Here is an 18,259-nt window from a genome sequence, read left to right on the forward strand (position 1 = left end):
TGACATATCAAATATTCTTAAAGATAATTGATAAAACAGCTTTCATCTTAGTTCATAGCATTTGAGAAAACAAAAGCAAAACAAAAAAAAGAAAAAAAGCTCTCAAAGTAGAGATTCTTAGCTAACCATTGATCCTTTAATCCCCCACTTTACACAACATTTAATGTGCCTATTAAAGTTTAACCAAAAAAAAAAAAATGAAGCCACAAAAAATGGAAAAGAAAATAAAAAATTTAAAACGGAATGCAATAATATTGGTTCAACCGAAAACATTTATGTAAAAAACCCAAGAACGTTAAAAACTTAAAATCAGAAAAATTTTAAAAAAATAATGACAAAATTCCAAAAATAAAAAAGAAAAAAGAAAGAGACAAGTTTTTTCGCTTTTCTTTTTTGTGTTCTTTTTCATATCATCTGTGATTTATTACCGTCATCATCAAGCGCTAACCCTTCTGCGACGGACGCCAGCTTTTGCAAGTTCAACTTGACGACGATATCAGCAAACAGCCGCGTTTCTTCCTCTGTATTCCTTTCCGGAACATCGACAACGTACGATTGCAAAACGAAGGTCCAGATCCTACCATCGTGCTCGAAACCATGCACGAAACCATACATCGTGCTCGAAACTATTTTAATAAATATTCTTTTAATAAGAATGCAAAATATTATCAATTCTACGTATTTTATAATAAAAAATTAATAAAATTTAATATTAATTCATAGATAACAAATTAGCCCTTAATCTCATAATTCATAAGTACGTTGATAAAAGAAAAAAAATGGGTAATTTATTGCCACTATATTGCCAATACTTCGTTCCAAAGGCATAATTTATTGACACAGAAAATGGCTTTTGCTTAAAGCAAAATATGATAACAATGGGAAACTTTTAACCATACTTGGTAAGGAATCAGAGTGCAACATCAATTGATTAGCCCAAACTAGACCTTGTCACTTCGTATGCCAAGAAGCATGCTGCATTTGCAGGGACACTACGTACCATTGCAGGGCCGAAGCCTCTGTAAAGTCCTTTCACCCCCTCTGAAGCTAATATCCTCCTAAAGGCATTTATGGAGCCCTTGTATTTGGGATATTTGTAATCATCTACTTGGATCACACTCTTGACAACATCTGTTGGGTAGACAAACAACCAGAATGCAGCTCCACCCAAGCCTCCAGCAACCATCAAAGAGCCTCTTCCTAGCTTAGAAGTGTCCGACCCTCCTGCCATGTACTGCTTCAGTGCTTCATACACACCAAACAGAACAGCATTTCCAGGAACCTCACGTGCCAAGGTGGGAACCATTCCCTTGAAGAGACCCCTTACGCCACCTTCTGACCGGAGAACATGCCAGGCTACATCCATCGGCCCTCCATGCTTCATCGCTACACCAACTGAGCCAGAATCTGCCAATGCACTCTGGGCTTGCAATCTGCTTGCACCATAAGACCCAAGAAATAAATATGAGTTTCGAGGGCTTTATGAGTTACTAGTTATCCCATCCAAATGACGGGAAAATTATTTAAAAAAACCCATTAGCGCTCAAGACATCCAGGTTGTCAAAAGATGTCAAGACTTTACTGGAAAATGTCAAAAAAAAAAAAAAAAAAAAAAGAGATCATATGACACTATAACTATAAATTGATAGCAAAATAGAATAGGAAAAGCCATGATGCCGACCTGCATTTGATCAATTCAGTGGGGCAAGCTAAGAATGAAACAGCAACTCCAGCCCCAGCCCCACAAACGACCTGCTGGCTAACTGTGAGGGGGGCACCAGGCTCTGATCTCAACAATGCCTCCATTTGCCCTCTCACTGAAAAGAGGACAGCATTAAAGGCTGCCACAGTGGCCAGCGGCGCCCCCATACCCTTAAACAAACCCCTTGGGCCTTCAGCAGCTATAGTTTGCTTGACTGCATCCATAGCACCAGCATACTTGGGTGGTTGCCCAGGGAGTGGAGCTGGCTGGCTTTGAAGCTTAACCTTGATGGTATCAAAAGGGTGGCCAACTACCAACTGTGCTGCTCCTCCAACAGTTCCAGACGTCAAGTCCTTAGCCAAATCTCCCATCTGCAGCAGTTAAGCATGTAGGAAAACAGTTAATTTACTGAAGTGGCATCTAATACATTAAATGGGAAGGTGTTTTTCCCCTAATAATTGAATTAAAACTCAATGACAAATAACCTTGAGATATAACATCTTCACTTGAGCTTCAAGTTTACAACAAACAACATCAAGGGAAATAGTTTTCAATAAAACCGTGCATTACTGACTTATTTTTAAGTTGAATGCTTCAATTATAATATCACCAAACAAGGGGTGTTGCCTTCTATTATCCCTCCTAGTATTATAATATTTTGACGGGAGGAATAACTGTTAGGGGAGGTACTGACTTGTAAATGGAACATCATCTGCATTAAAATAGCTTATTCAAAAGACGATATGCAGGCTTTTGAAACAAGAACACCATGTTTGACATATATGGATAGAATATTCATTCACCAACCAATGCTTCCACTACTTTTCACAGTTTTTTGTCCTTAAGAACAAGTACAACCGGATTTGCTCCAGGTTAACATCATTCTCATTAATAAAAGGGACAGATTCACAAACCTGTCTCTTGTACAACATCTTATGTCTATATGGAGGAGAATAAACCTATAGATAATCTCTTACTTGAAACCCTTTGGACCACCGTAACGGAGACCCATCGCTTAAAATAGAACAACGTACGTTTTGGTTCTCATTGGCAGATATAAAGCAAAAGCACAAGCCAATATGCATATTTCTGGTAAGGAAATCAGATTTACTCTACAGCAAGGGTCCAAGGGAGGTAGATTAAAACATTAGTGACACATGACTTCTAAGTGAAATGAAGATAAGGGAAAATGAATAATTAGCAGTCGGTGAACAGCTTAAGCTAATAAATTAGTACATAATCAAATTTCAAAAGTCATTCTTCATCTTAAACTTGAGCAACAGAGAAGACAACTCATTTGAGCTAAGATTTGACTATAGCTGATAGTATAGCAACTTTAGACATGGGAACTGCTTGAAGAAAACAAAGGCAGTGAGATTAAATTGTTGGGAATAGTGACTCAAATCCTAACAGACTTGTTTGTGATTGGCAAGTTATTGCTTGATTGATAAAAAATCTTGCAAAAGAATAATTCTAAGAGCAAGTTGTAAGTCATCGATATCGATCTTCATCACTAGACAAAAACAAAACAGAATCAAATATACGTCCTCAGAGGACATCCTTTTGAAGCAAAGTGCACCAAAAAATCCATAAATACACAAACTTGGGGTCTTACTGACTTCTACTTGAAGCACAAAGCTTAATCTGTTACACCATTTTTGGACTGGGGTTTTATATTAAAACATAAAATCACGCATTTCAATCAAAGTTTCGAAACAAGGGACAGTTCCCAAAAAATTGTAATTTCAAAAAAAAAAAAACTTATGACAAATGGATGAAATTCAGACACAATCGAGTTAAAAACCGGAACTTAAACGAGTGTAGGCAAAATATATGAAATACTAAAACAGGGTTACCAGAAAACCAAATGACTGTTGCATTTACATTCCACATTCGACAAGAACAAGGAATCATACCTTGAAAAAGCAACACAATGAAAAAGAATCGAATCCGAGAGAGAATTAAGTCACAACTCGAGTGATTAAATCTGATTAAAAAAATAAAAAAAAAAACCCATTAATCAGATAAAAAAAATGTTTCTGTAAAGTTCACTGTAAACCAGAAAAGAGATACAGAGCAAAGTACTACCAGAAAGTGACACAGCATTTCCTACAAAAAGATCCTTTTTAAGGGGTGTTTTTGGTGAGGCATTTTGTAATAGGTTTTTTTTTTAATACAACTGTCAATCTAAAATCATACCATATCGTATGATAAAAATAAAAAATAAAAAAATAATATAATTTAAAATTTTAATAAAAATTATATATTAATTAAATAAAATTAAAAAATATATTTTATATTTTTTTATGAATATAAATACATAAATTATTAATATTTTATACTACAACAATTCATTTAATCATGTCCGTATGAGATTAATGGAAGAATATAGGGAATAAAACAAAAACGTGAAACGAACCTTTGGATAGGACTGAGAGCCACCATAGAGTAGTTGGGTTAGGGACTTGAAGGGCAAAGGAACGACCAACCACACCGGTGGAGAGTGGATTTCACACAAAGAAACTAAAACAGAAAGAATGTGGTCATGATGGGATTGTTTCTTTCGGTGTTGAGATGTGGACAGAATCGTGGATTCACAAGCAGAGTCCAAGAACTTCCGGTCAGTCCCTTTATGGTCTAGCTCCCGTATATTTATAAGCAGTGGCCCATGGCAGTAGATATTAAGCTGAAAGAGAGGTCTTCATTTCATTTCATTTCGTTCCCCACCCCAAAAAAAAAGGGGTGATGGCTACGATGCAATCCTATCACCTACAAACTCAACATTGTCACTTCGCCGTAGTACCTACCTATTATATAGGAATTGGCCTTTCGACTCATCAAGTTGACCTGTTTCAGCCCAGCATGAAAAGCAATTTCATGATTTTTTTTTTTTTTGGTTTTACTATTTTCACTTTGGGATGAATTTTCTATATAAAGAATTAAATTTTGATTTCATTTTCTGAAAATTAGAACTTTGAGTTTGAATTGTCTAATTCCATATTTTGATGTAGAGTTGATGGCATTTAGACTAATTTATCAAACTCCCTAGTTTTGAGCAAAGAATGGTCCATTATTCACAGCTAATTATTTTTAAATATTATCATATAATTAAGACTGTATTTCATGGCTTATTATTACATTAATTTGCATTAGAATTAATCTACATTTTTTTTTCATTATGAAAAAAGAAATCTTTTTCTAACCAATTTATTGTAATTAACAAAAGTTATCGACTTTAACTTAAAATTCAATTGAATCTCATCATCTTTCATTTTGGGAAAAAAAAATGAATCTAATTGAATCGTGGGTTGTTATAATTGCAACCTTTGTTGCAGTTCTCTGCCTATATATAACGATGTTATGCCTTCTCCATCTTAGTTGGGTAAGCACAGGAAACAAATTACAAGTTGATAATGCGTCTTGCAGCTTCAACAGCTTCCCTCGTTGTTACTCAATTCGTTTCTTTTAGATTTACACTGTAATGGTCTGTGCCAATTTCCATTCTATCAAGTACAAACAGACCTTAATTTCATCCATTTTGACCTGCCACCAAAGCCCTAAATTTGGGAAGCTAACTTGATTGATTGCAACTGGTTTAATATTTTGTGCGGCACTGCTTTGATGCAAGTTCACTCAATAGTTATAACAAAATCCTTTTCAAAGCATATGATCTAAAGAAAGCATATAAGATTAATGAATGACAATGATTCTTTTACAGTCCATTTTTCTTCGGAGAATTGAAATTTGTCTACCTATAATCTTCTTCAGAACTTGATGGAATCTAACTACATTCGCGCTATGGAAGTAGCATTACTCGTTCTCTTATTCATTACCTTTCTTTCGGCACTCTTATTTTTGTTCTATGAAATATTAATATGCTCAATAAGCCGTGACATAGCTCGAAATAGGACAACAAGTGATCCTGAAAGAGGAACAGAAGGTTTAGATGCTGGAGAAATAGTGGAAAGAGCAGTTGGCAGTGAGAGTCAAACCCTTTTGAGAATACACGAGGCATTGGGAGCTCTTCGTCCGCGTAATCAACAGCAGCAGCAGCCTCAGCCTGGAAATGATAAGAGGAAAGGGGTGATAAGGAGCCTTCCGGAGCCTGAAAGTTATGGTAGTAGATATCAGAGAAAATGAATGATACAGCAGAAGAATGTGTGATTTGCTTGGAAGAGTTTGTGAGTGGTGATGTTTGTAGAATTCTGCCTACTTGCAAGCACATTTTTCATTTGGGATGCATTGATAAGTGGCTTTTAAATCATCAATTGGCTTGCCCAATCTGTCGTTCCTCTGCTATAAATGAATGAATGGTTGCACCCATTCCTTTAGGGATTAAAGTTTCCATTTCCCTCCGTCCCTTGGGCATGAAATGTTTGTGTGTAAAAGTTTTTTGTTTTCATCGTTTTGAAGATAAAATTTTTGTTCAACTATTTTTCCCATTAGTCTGATTACCATATTAATGATCAAATTTTAGAGTCCAATATATCATCTGCGGTCAGATCAAATTATCATAAACAGTCATTATACTTGCTCCTAATTTTACTAATCTTTAAACCAATTCTATAAATAATTAGAGGGTAATCGTAAATATATAAATAAATATAGCGAAATCCACAATTTATTTGACAGTTTTAACTATTATTCATAAGTTGGTGAGAAAGCTTGTGTGTATGATTTTCATAGTAAAGTTTGGAAACTATCATCCTATATATACAATGTTTGGAAATCACTGTCTGAGCTCTATTATTCTAAAACCTAAGAGTCTGCAGATAGACCAAAAAGAGACAATGTAGTATTCACCTCTGGCCACTTGGTTAACTTCATTTCTGAATCAAGTTTCAATGCTCTGCCGCCCGTTTTAGGACGTGGCAATGCAAGGGTAAGTGCAAGTGAAGGATTAGTGTCATCACTTGTTTCTCTTTCAGAGTTCTGATCTTGTAAATCTTTATTGCCTATCAGCATGGAAAATGGCGGCATATTTCTCTCATCTGCCGAACTCCTTCCAACCCCAAGCATAAGGGCAAGACTTGAAACACTGGAATCTGGTTGATTCTTCACACTGCCATTTGAAAGAGCTTGCCGCTGCAAGGACTTCCAGCTATGCTTATTACCTACCGAATCTAATGCAGGAGAAACTACTGACATATCAAAAGCTCCATCGCACTTAAACTCCCCACAAATGCTAGGACCTTTTCCATTTATAGCGATGGAACATCTATCATTTATATCTTTAATGCTATTATTATCTATGTTCATTCCACTAAAACAACTCTTCAGCCTCTTGCAGTCATCTCTTCCATCAGCATCCGCACAATCTGCAGAATAGTCTTGGCTTTCTTGAAGAGAATAGTTAAGATCAATTTCAGGTCTTTTCTTCAACTCTCTTTCTTCTCTCTGCAGGAAACATTACATCATAAGTAGCTGCTCTCTAGTTATCAAAACAAAAACATACATAAAAAATTATTGGGTACCGAAGAAACGAATAGAGCAAAAGCAACCAAATGTCTCATCAGTGTGACAGCATTGTACATCGAAATAAAAAATACAATTGCACAAGCTACTCATTGCTTGAAACCATTTCATATATTCTGTGCATAGGTAATTACTCCTAACTTTCTTATGAAAGGCTTCTTAATGCGTCTGAAAAAGACAGACTTGGGGAACCACTTTTGGACCAGGGAATAAATTCAAGGAGACAAACCTCACTGTCTCCTCTCTCTTCCTCTCTACCTCTTTTTCTCTTTTTAATGGCCAGATATCAACAAACAAGTAGAAGCAAAAAATTTACCTGAGATAAGTCAACCCTGCCTACTTGTTCGCTACAACTTGTTTGTAAATTGGCGGGTTTCTGTTCGCAAGAAGATGCTTTGATTTCATAAACTTCAACAATTCTTCCAGAAGTAACTGCCTTTGAGTCATGAAAAGTACCGGAGTTTAATGTTTGTTGGGTATTACAAGATTCCAAGGATGCAGATATACTTTGACTTAACTTTCCACAGGGGGGCAAAATCTCAGAAGCAGACATGGCTGGAATCTGTCCTGAGCAATGAGTCCTCTTTCCTCTAAATACACCCCATAAAAACAGCAAGTTATTCCAACCTGCAATATTGAAACTTTTTAAGATTCAGCCAAGAACTGTAATGTAAATTTCATTTTGCTTTTGTGGATGAATTTTAAATGTAAAAATTAAATTCTTACGCCGTGATTTTTCTGGAAGTAGGTTAGAAGAGAATATTAAAAGCTCAACCCCACCAAAGTTCCCTTTGAGGCTGAAATCATTCTTAACCATTCTATCCAACAAGTTCTTATAGCTTCTTTCATAACTGCAAAAGACAAATGTAAAAAACTAAGTTATATGGAAGAAAAATAGCTCTTCTACACAAAGAAATATTTTCACAAACCGGTCAAGGTCTTTCGCAAAAAAGTATAGTGCAATATTATCTTCAGTGGCATGACTTTTCAAGAATTGAGTGGGCCACATGCTCAACCGCGGAGCTTCCTCCAACAATAGTTTTTGAGGCAGTTTTTGCACTACTTCAAGAACTTTATGCGAGGCACAAGTTGATGAGTGTGCTTGCATTCCATCACAAGTTAATGGAAGTCCTCCAGTCCTTTGAATTTCAAACTTGCCACTGCAAGATATGTCAAAAGGTATTGCATTGAAAAGTTGAGCAGTGAAACAGTAAGATGAAGAATTGCTGACAAAATTCAAAACAAACAGAAAGAAAGGAACAAAAAACCATACTGCCAAGTATTATCAAGCTGTGGAACAGCCAAAATCCAAGGCGGCGTAATTACTTCAGAAGCAAACATTGACAAATCTCTCAGGCAAGGCCGTTCATCAGAATTGACACTGGCATTTGAATGCTTTGCACCCGTACCAGGCACTACTTGTTTAGAGCACTCAACATGCTGCCTCACATTGACAGCTCTCTTTTTCTCTTCATTTGCAGAATCTCTTTGCACAGAGTGACCAGATATTTTCACTGAATTATCAGATATTTCAAGACCTTTCACAGTCATTAGATCATTATAAGAGGAACTGGAAGAGTGTGGCAAACTAATTTTGCCAGGAGATGCAATTCTTTTATCAGCCATTGATGCAAACAATTCACAGTTTGCTAATCTCAATTTATTTTCTGTCTTGGTTGAATGATGTCTGTTTGCATGCTTCGATCTCTTCAAATCCTCACCACACGAAAAATCAGGAAGTAATTCAACGTCATGATTACCATTATTCACACCATATGACTTCATATTCTTCATTGACATAGATTTAGACATCATTTGAACTCTCCCCCTGCTCTTACTGGCAGCATTTTCTTTAGCAAATCCTTCATTGCACCAACTACCTTCCTTGAGTGGTTGGACATCCTCTTGTAAGCTCATAGCAGAGAATGATTTTGACTTAAAAAGAAATCCTGCAATGCCAGAATAAAACTTATTCAGTTAGTCAATGAGAATTTTATGTTGACATTTTAATTAATAACGCACACTTCTGTCATTAAGGTGTTTGATAAGTATACCCTTTGAAACACGAGATTGCGATGACAATTTAGGTGATTTACTACTTGATTCAGTAGGAAGGTGCACAGTTTTCATAGAAGTGCTAGAAGAGTGGCCTCCAGAATGATGCTTTGCAGTTTTGCCACTGGAACTTGATGGGGTAGATGATTTCAAAGCTGTTTCAAAATGCCTTTTTCTAACTGCTTGTAAACTGCCAGCAGGCCTCTTAGAGAACAAAGGCGTTGAACTAACTTTATATGCTTTTCTTTCCTCAATGTCCAATCCTTTGTTTTTTGATTCTAAAGTATATGATTTTTTCAAAATCCTAACTCCTTCCTCTAATTTGTCTTGTTTTTGCTTCTCAGTTTCTTCACTGGGCAGGCATTCCTCACACATCCAATCACTTTTGGGAACATTGTCCATCTTTACACGCATGCAATAACTGGTTCATGGAAATAGAACGTCAACATTTCAGTATCCCACAGGAAAAGGAAGATGCTATAAAACACAAGCACAGTAAACTTTAAAGTGTATAAATATGAAAAAGGTGTACATGCATGCATGAGAGAGACAGAGACAGAGACACGAGACCTACATGTGTTCTGCCCCATCATTGCATTTGCTACAAACAGCAAGCAACTCCTCTCTTCCTATGTCACCGCATATATCACAAACTTTTACCTGTTTATCCATCCAGAGACAACAATTAATATCCTACTTTATTGAGCAGAGAAAATAATGCAAGAAAATAAAATAAAAAGTTCATTTGCAAGGGTCTCATGGCCATAAGATATGAGAAGCAACATTTTGAAGGTGTACCATCATTGTAATTCATGCATAATTAGAAACTCATGAAAATTTTCCTCAAGTAACTATTCTTTGAATCAGAAGTAGGTATCAAAGAGGCCACATTCATAATAGATTTTATTTCATGCTTGATCAAGCCAAAATAAACTTGTTGGCACCATTCAAAGCACTCTACATTATCTTTTTCTACCCAACTAGAAGTTTAATTAGACTAGTTTTAGCGATGTCAAGGCCTTAGTGTAAACATGCATAACATAAGAAGTAACAGGAATAACTCAATACATACTTCATACTCTGCGCTGTCTGATCCGTCACTACAAGCAGCTGTCCGTGATCCAATAGTAGTTTCCTCCATATTATCTTCCTTAACCACTGTAGTGGACTTGACTTCAGCAGTTTGCTCTCTTCCATTGATTCCAGTATCAGCTTGCATAGATTCAGCAGAGTTATTATGCTCATCACCAATCTGCCTGCCAAACTGTAAGGCATCTGCTCTTGCGAAAGATGATTGGACATGTTCGTCAGACCACTCAGAAAGTTCTCCCTGGAAATTAAGATTAAATTTTAGTTTCAAATTCTAAGCAACTTCAGGACAATACACACAGACATGTATACATATACACCATATGAAAGAGAATGAATTTCAAGAATCAAGAACACCTTTCTAGCACTGGCACCGGAATCTCGTAAGGATGAAGCTTCTGAAAAGTCAGATTTGTTTGAACAACACAAAATCTCCTGATAGGACTCATTAGAACATCTATTTGGCCTCTTTGGATGATTATCATCAACCTTGTCACAACGACTACTAACTAAACAACAAGAAGCAGGTTGACCATTAACTGCCTTTTCAGTCTCAGAGAAGCTATCAACTGAAGCCAAGCTATATGATGTATGTTTCTCGTCTCCATCACCGTTATGGCCACCAGCCCTTGTCTTCACGTAGTCTGATCCAAAAATAAAGGAGATGTTATCTCCAAGGCAGTCCGACTCTTGCTGCTCAAGCTGAGTTAAGACAACCTTATCATGAAAGATCGGTGCTTTCATTGAACTGCAATTACTTGCACAAGTTTGAAGCAGGTTTGGTTTTGTAATCATCTTAATGTCTTTAGAGATGTTACAATCCCTCAATGTTTCTTCACTCTCTGCATTTTCAGAGAAGGATTCATGACTCAAACATGCACTGAGAGGGGGGCTTGTCTCACTGCTTGCATGATGTCTATCTTTGCATGCATTATTTACCCAAGGAGATGACAAATCAGCATCATTAAAAGAGCAATGGTTACTATCCTTTTCTTGACCGGCCTCATCTGAAAATCCATCTGTCTTTGTTGTCATTGATGCTATTTGTTCAGAATGCACACATGGAGAGCATGAAGGAGCACACACGCTGCATGTCCCAGATTCTTCTTTTAAACTTAATTTACCGCTTTAGAATTGGGCACCACCAAATCCATTTTCAGCATTAAATGATCCCTGATATGCAATAGAGAATCACGACCAAGAAAGAAAAAACTGGTACAAAGAAAACAATATAACATAGCAAAACTTTAACGCTCAAGAAGCAAGACTGTGAGAGCAAGATTAACAAGAATCAAACAAAATTAACAAAGCAATATCATGGTTGCATAGAATTATAATAAAGGTGAAACTAAGGAATTTTTCTACTTTTTCCATGTGTTTTATTTAATGGTATAAAGGAAAATAATATTGAATTATGGGGTTAACATATTTAGAATAAATAGAAAACCACATATGATGTGTTTCCACATTTTCAATATATTATATTAAATAATAATGGAAAAGGAAAAAAATTGTCATGACAAAACCATTACCAACTCTATTTAGAATATAGAATACAGATACTTCATTACTTTCGAAAGTGCCCATGCATCAGAAAAAGCTCCAGAAAGAGAAACTTAAAATCTCCACTGAATTCACAAAAAACCAGTCCTTAGCAAAGGGAAAATCAAATTTCTCACCATATTCAATGGAGCAGCGCGGTCAGCTTCATCAGCAAGCCCTTTTGAACAGAAACTTCCTTTCACCACTGATGTGACCTTACAGATATCAAACAAGAAAATGTTAAGAACTTTCAGTAATTTAGGAAAATCAGAATGCTAATGCCACAAAGTTAACACAATATGCCAAAAGCTCTCCCTTTACACTCAAAAGTGAGCATTCTTGTGCATAATCAAAACACAAGAAATTCAGTAAAAGTTGACAAGCATTCTATTGATCGATAAGAATACGCGTGATAAGAACAGAGAAAGAAACAAAAACAAAGATATAAATATTTCCATATCATCTTCAATTTAGTGGATTGAATGAGCCAATCATTTATTTTTCCATAACCAATGCAACACAAGAACTAAACCGTCTAACAATTATACTAATAATATATATATGTATATCTTTACATAAACTAAATAATTCGTCACTTGAACTTTACCACTAATATTGACACTCGACAAGAGACAACAACAAATAAAAAGGAATTAAAAGAAACACCTTTATTCAGCATTAGGAAAATGTCAAGCAGACATTAAAAACAAATCAAAGAAAAGCACCATCAAAATTCATTTATCCAAACCAAAAAGTAATAACCCAAACTCAATAATCTCAACCTAAAAAAGCCTTAACTTTTTAATAATTAGCCATGATCACCAATTCTTGAACCAACAAAATTGAACCGCACAAATAAAAGAACAAATAAAAAAATATTCCATGCCTTTGGCTTTAAAACCTCGCTTTCACCCCCATAGAGTTCAACCACATTCTTAAACCTCACTTTTCTCATACCCCAATCAAAAATTAAGAAAAACCAGAACACAAGTACAAAACTCAGCCCAGACAAGAACCTTAACGCATCAGAAAAACACAAGGGCATAAAGATTAGGAGACAAAGAAGCAGAATTTATAAGACCCCAGATAATCAAATTAAGTAATTAACACCAAAAAGGATCTCACTTTCTATCCTTGCCTTCCTTTTACAGCTATCCTCTCTTTTTTCCAACGTTTGCTTTGCTCTCTTCTTCAGTCTTTCTCTATGAAGGGAAAATATATAAAAATATAAGCAATTTAATTTTCTTTGTTAGCTTACCCTTTAAATAAGGAGAAGCTAGATTTTTTATTTTAATAAACTTTTATTTGGTAGTAAAGTCGGTGTGTTACTGGCCGTACCTGATATTATGTTTTCTAAGCCTTTTAAATCCATCGATCAGAATTTTCTAGATGCTTACCGCTTCTCGACACTTGCACGTCCGTCATTTTTCACCGTTTTGCCACGTGGTGAGAAACAAGTGGTCAAAGAGCGTGTTATTGCCCGCACTTGATTGCAGCTTGGTTAACGGGGAAGTCGGGGACGCCACGCGTTGGGTCGAAGCGGATGCTAACGTGCACCGTGTGCGTGTTGGTTAGTCAGGATATTATTTTACCTAGAGCAATGGGAAAGCGACACGTGTTTGACGTGGAAACAGCAGCAGTCCAACGCCCAACTTGACCTGTTTAATTTGTAATTTGTGAAAAGATTTTAGTTTTGTCCCATAATTTTTATTTTTACCCTTAAAATTATTGCGATTGAACAAAATTATTCCCGCTATTTTTTTTATTTTTTATTTAAAATATTGAAATGTTTTTTTAATTTAATATAATAAAAAATTATTATTACATAATAATTTAAAAAATAAATAAGTTGTATTATATAATAAATTAATATTTTTTTATTTTTTTGAAAATAAAATTTTAAATGTTATAAATAATATTAAAATATATAAAAATTATTTATTAATACATTTTTAGTAAACTTTTAGAATGAAGTCTTTAATGGTTTTTTTTTAATTTTATGTCATTATTATTATTGTTTTTTATTCAAATAAATATTTAATCATTTATTTTAATCTTATCGTTAAAATAATTAATCTCATATCTATTATTATTTTTAATCTCATCATTAAAATAATTAATTTTATATCAATTATTATTTTTAATCCCATCAAAATTAATCTTATGATTTATCTAAATAAATCATTAGTAATAATATTTTGATTTGATTTTTTTAATTTATTTAATAATTATTGAATTGCTTTCATTATGAAATATTGTCGATCTCAAGATTTGAAAATCTATTTTTATGGTTTTTTTTCTTCGAAAAAGACAACTTGATAGAAAAATAATGATCCTTATAAAACTTTAATCTAATCTTTAATAATGAGATGTGAGTTATTATTTTTCTTTTTGACACTACTTCTCCTAACCAAGGATGTAAACTATATTTTCGTTGAAATTTGGTACAAATTTTTACCAACAACGTCATTGTTGAAGTAAGAATTGCCTTATAATTTCCCCTTTAGCATAATTCAAAAAATTGAATATGAATCCAATTTTAGCTTAAAATTGTACCTTAATTAAAAAAAGGCATGCAAGAAATGTTGTGCTACCATAATTACTTTGTATATCTGAATTATATTCGTGACATTCATATATTACAAAAAATGTGAATATATATATATATAGATACACATATCTTTAATTGAATGAATTGGATTCGAATTTTTTATTTTAAAATTATTTTTATATTATAATTAAATAAATATATATAAATAAATAAAATCTTAATATAATCTTAATTATTTTATCTCATGCGGATGATCATGCATGGTCAATTACAAATTTGCACTGAAACTCATGATTTGATAAAGGGTTTTTTTTTTTTTTTTAAGATTATGATTGTTGTTTTTTTTATTTTTTATTTTTTTATGAAAGATTACGGTTGTTGTTAAATTGGGGGGGATTTTGAGGTGAAGATTGTTACACGATGGTCCAATTTTCAAGAAGATGAGTTTTTTTATGACCATTTCAATTGATTGATTTGTATACTCGAATTGACGATACATTAGATTTTCTCTATGTTAGATTTTTTTTTTTATATCTTAAAATTATTTTTTTAACATTTAAATGTTTTTTTTATATTTTATATTAGTTTTATGAAATTTTTTAGTTTTTACCATTAGAAACTATAAAATTTTAAATTTATAAAAAATTAAATTTAATATTGTATAAACTAAAGTTAAAATATTTTATTTAAATTTCATGGAAATCAATAAAGGTTAATATTATAAGACGGAGGGGATATTATACTGATAATTCCATTTTCAATATCAATTTTTTTAATTGCTAGTACCAATATTAAGGTAAATAACGTGCATCTTTTTTCTTTTTGCAATATGTAATCGGTTAATAAAATTGTAAAATATCAAAAAGAAAATATCATGAAAAAACAAAGCTCTAGTTAAAAAGCTACCTAATTATGCTAATTGACCATTAGCTTAGATAGTATGAATGGTGATTTTGGAAATTAATAATTTAAGAGAATTTAAACGTGTAATTTTTTTTAGATGAATTAAAGTAAACAGTAATTAAAAGATTAAGAGTAAATAAAAAAACCACATGACGATGGACACATATGCACCATACGTATAGATACATATTATAAATATTAAAGTGATTAATATTTTCAGCATTAATATATAAAATTTTAATTTCAAAATTCCCCATCTTATCAAATATCCAAGAGATTGAGAGGGAGAGAGAGCCAACCAAAGACGTTAGTCATAAATGTATGTCTTTGATAGTCATAACTTCTTATGAGTATATAAAGCAATGAGATACATGTGATTAGATATAATAATTTGAAAGATGATAAGTGATCTAATATAAAAATAATATAAATAAAAAATATAAAGATAATATAATTTAAAATTTTAGATAAATCATAAATAAATTTAATAAAATTAAAAAAAAATTATATTTTATAATTTTATATCGATACGAATAATGATATATAATTTTTGTATAAAATATAATATAAATATAAATTTTTACATGATACGATAACATAAATTATTAATTTTATATGTGATTTTTCAAAAGGGAAACTACAAATTTTGACAATTAATAATGCAGAGGAAAACATTAAAACACGGCGGAACTAAGAAGGTGATAATTTATTTGTTCATAATCCAACCAAGTCCATATTTGGTCACATTTTATATCAGTGCTCAAATTAAATCCTTTTAATTAATTACGTTTAAAAGGAATATTGGGCATTTAGTAGTAATTAAACCTAATTAAATTTATTAGTGTTGTCATGCATGTGTTTTGCCGTTATTAAATATATATCTAGTAGTTTTTCATTGTCCTATGCGCTTTATTTTTATTATTATTATTATTTAGTGTACTTTGAAATTTTTCTTTATTTTTATTTTTATTTGTAGTGCAATAAGTATTGTTAGATTTATTAAAATAAAAGCGAGACTAATGCTGTTACGCTTCATTTTAACACAAGAATAATCAAACCTACCAATTTAATCTTTGAATGAATATAATATAAGGTGCCATGTGAGTCATATATTTAAGTTTTCTATTAATTTTGAGTCATTTTTTTTTATGTGTAATCTTTCACTGGAGAATACAATATAAGTCTGGTGAAAGAGGATCAAAACAATCCAAGTTTTGTCCCAGTTGGTTTATATAATATTTTTTAAAAATTTTAAATTTTAAATTTTAATATTTAAAATTTATTTTTTATTTTAAATTACGGCTTACTATATATATAATTAAAGATAAACCCAAGGAAATTATGAAAGATTAATGTTAACCTCTTTCTCCTATATTGATTTCAAAAATGGATTTTAGATGTAGATGAATTTTAATTAGTATGTTTTTAAAATTAATATTTAAAAATTTAAGATTTTAAAAAGCTTCATACACATAATATATTTTTAATCAAGTAAATAATAAGAAATTTAAAAATAAATTAAAACTTTTAAAAAATAAATGGGTCCTAAATCTATAAGATCCAAACAAGCATAGGGCAATGAAATTGAATGATCTCCATTTCCTCATAACAAAAAAAGGCAAGAAATTAGTTGGCAAATCGAAAAAGACAGAACGGGGCAGATTAAAGTCGTGAATCAGAAACATTGGATTCTTTGACTTTAACACTGCAAAACTACAAAGGAGTAAGAGATTCATATTACAAATGTCACGACAATGTGATATCGACGGCTTATGTAATGCCCCATTACCCATTGGTTTAAGCAAAAACTTCCAAGGTTTTGTCCACAAGCAAACGTGTCAAAAACCAATCAAATGTGAACCTCAATTTTGTTGACCGTTGGGCCTAATTTTGGGCACGAAACATAAAGTTTTGCGTCCCCAAAATCCCAAGTCCCAGCCATGTTACGTTGGAACAAGATTTGAAAGTTACTTCTACAATGCCAACAAATTTAAGAATGTGATGTGTTTTTTTGTCCATATGATTGCATTCTTAGTTCCAGCACTTGATGGGCCTGCCACAGATTGTTGATTTCACTATCATTAAGATTAGTTTGCCTTGATGTTGGTTTGGCCCAATCACAAGGTGTCTTTGGGCAAGCTGCCTGTTTCTTTTATGGCCAAACCGTAGTTTTTACCAATAAAAAAATAATTTAAACTCGTGATGTTGTTATGATACATGATAATTTTAAACAATAACACGACAATAAAAAGTAAAAATAATATAAAAACATATATAAAATTAAAATGATTTAAAATTTTGATTAAAAGTATTTATTAATTTAATAAAAATAAAATATATATTTTATATTTGATTAATTTTTACAAATTATAATACATAATGTTTTGTTTTTAATATATGTTTAATATAAAACAAAGATAATACAAATTTGCCAATGACCGGCTCACCCCAAACCATCCCCTTTCTTTATTTTAGTGTTCATTAATAAGACAATGAAAGCAGTTTCCTAACTTTTTTGGCCAATAGTTTCCTAATTTCACTATTTAATTTAAAAAATTATTTGATATGTTATAGAATTTTTTATTTCATCAATAAAATTATATAATATAATACATATATATTTAAATATATAATTTTATTAATTTTTTTTATAAAATAAAAAAATTTTATTATCAATATATTCAATAATTCTTTTTCGAGTGTTCCGTGAACTTTCTTTTTGCAGTTTCTTATACCGTTAACTATAAATAAATAAAAAAGAAAAATGTCGCAACCCACAGTGTGGCGAGCATTATCGCTACGTGTCATTAAGACATTTGTCCTCTTAGATTTTCCCCATCAATAAAAAAATCCAGGGGCCCACCTTGTTTTTCCCCACCGTCCGATCGTAATCACGAAGTCGAGAACAAAACACTCTAAAACCATCCATCGTCCCTCATTGT

At 32.6% G+C, this 18,259-nt stretch overlaps 2 protein-coding genes across 8 annotated transcripts; both read right to left on the reverse strand.

Annotated features, from left to right (window-relative positions):
* Positions 1–769: 769 nt before the first annotated feature.
* Positions 770–4,582, reverse strand: LOC111314995 (mitochondrial carnitine/acylcarnitine carrier-like protein). 2 transcript variants are annotated; one of them, XM_022916623.2, is made up of 4 exons: positions 4,122–4,582; positions 3,619–3,689; positions 1,682–2,073; positions 770–1,433 (listed from the first exon to the last, which is right to left on the reverse strand). In XM_022916623.2, exons 3-4 carry the CDS (start codon positions 2,071–2,073, stop codon positions 932–934), a joined length of 894 nt encoding a protein of 297 aa, XP_022772358.1. In that variant the 5' UTR covers positions 3,619–3,689; positions 4,122–4,582; the 3' UTR covers positions 770–931. The 2 variants fall into 2 exon arrangements, with proteins under 2 accessions (XP_022772358.1, XP_022772350.1); XM_022916615.2 differs by lacking the exon at positions 4,122–4,582 and adding an exon at positions 3,791–3,846.
* A 1,693-nt stretch (positions 4,583–6,275) lies between these two features.
* Positions 6,276–13,096, reverse strand: LOC111304736 (ASI1-immunoprecipitated protein 2-like). Of its 6 annotated transcripts, none has more exons than XM_022901618.2 (11): positions 12,989–13,096; positions 12,001–12,078; positions 10,679–11,494; positions 10,305–10,562; positions 9,807–9,892; positions 9,232–9,653; positions 8,451–9,126; positions 8,107–8,337; positions 7,904–8,028; positions 7,494–7,804; positions 6,276–7,099 (listed from the first exon to the last, which is right to left on the reverse strand). In XM_022901618.2, the coding sequence occupies exons 3-11, from the start codon at positions 11,354–11,356 to the stop codon at positions 6,461–6,463; spliced, it is 3,426 nt and encodes a 1,141-aa protein (XP_022757353.2). In that variant the 5' UTR covers positions 11,357–11,494; positions 12,001–12,078; positions 12,989–13,096; the 3' UTR covers positions 6,276–6,460. The 6 variants fall into 6 exon arrangements, with proteins under 6 accessions (XP_022757353.2, XP_022757362.2, XP_089621455.1 ...); XM_022901627.2 differs by having other exon boundaries at positions 10,679–11,533; XM_089765329.1 differs by lacking the exon at positions 12,989–13,096 and adding an exon at positions 12,750–12,922.
* Positions 13,097–18,259: the final 5,163 nt, after the last annotated feature.

Source organism: Durio zibethinus, chromosome 9 (assembly GCF_047325235.1).
Source record: "Durio zibethinus cultivar Kanyao isolate XHJ-2024 chromosome 9, ASM4732523v1, whole genome shotgun sequence".
NCBI classification, from domain to species: domain Eukaryota; kingdom Viridiplantae; phylum Streptophyta; class Magnoliopsida; order Malvales; family Malvaceae; genus Durio; species Durio zibethinus.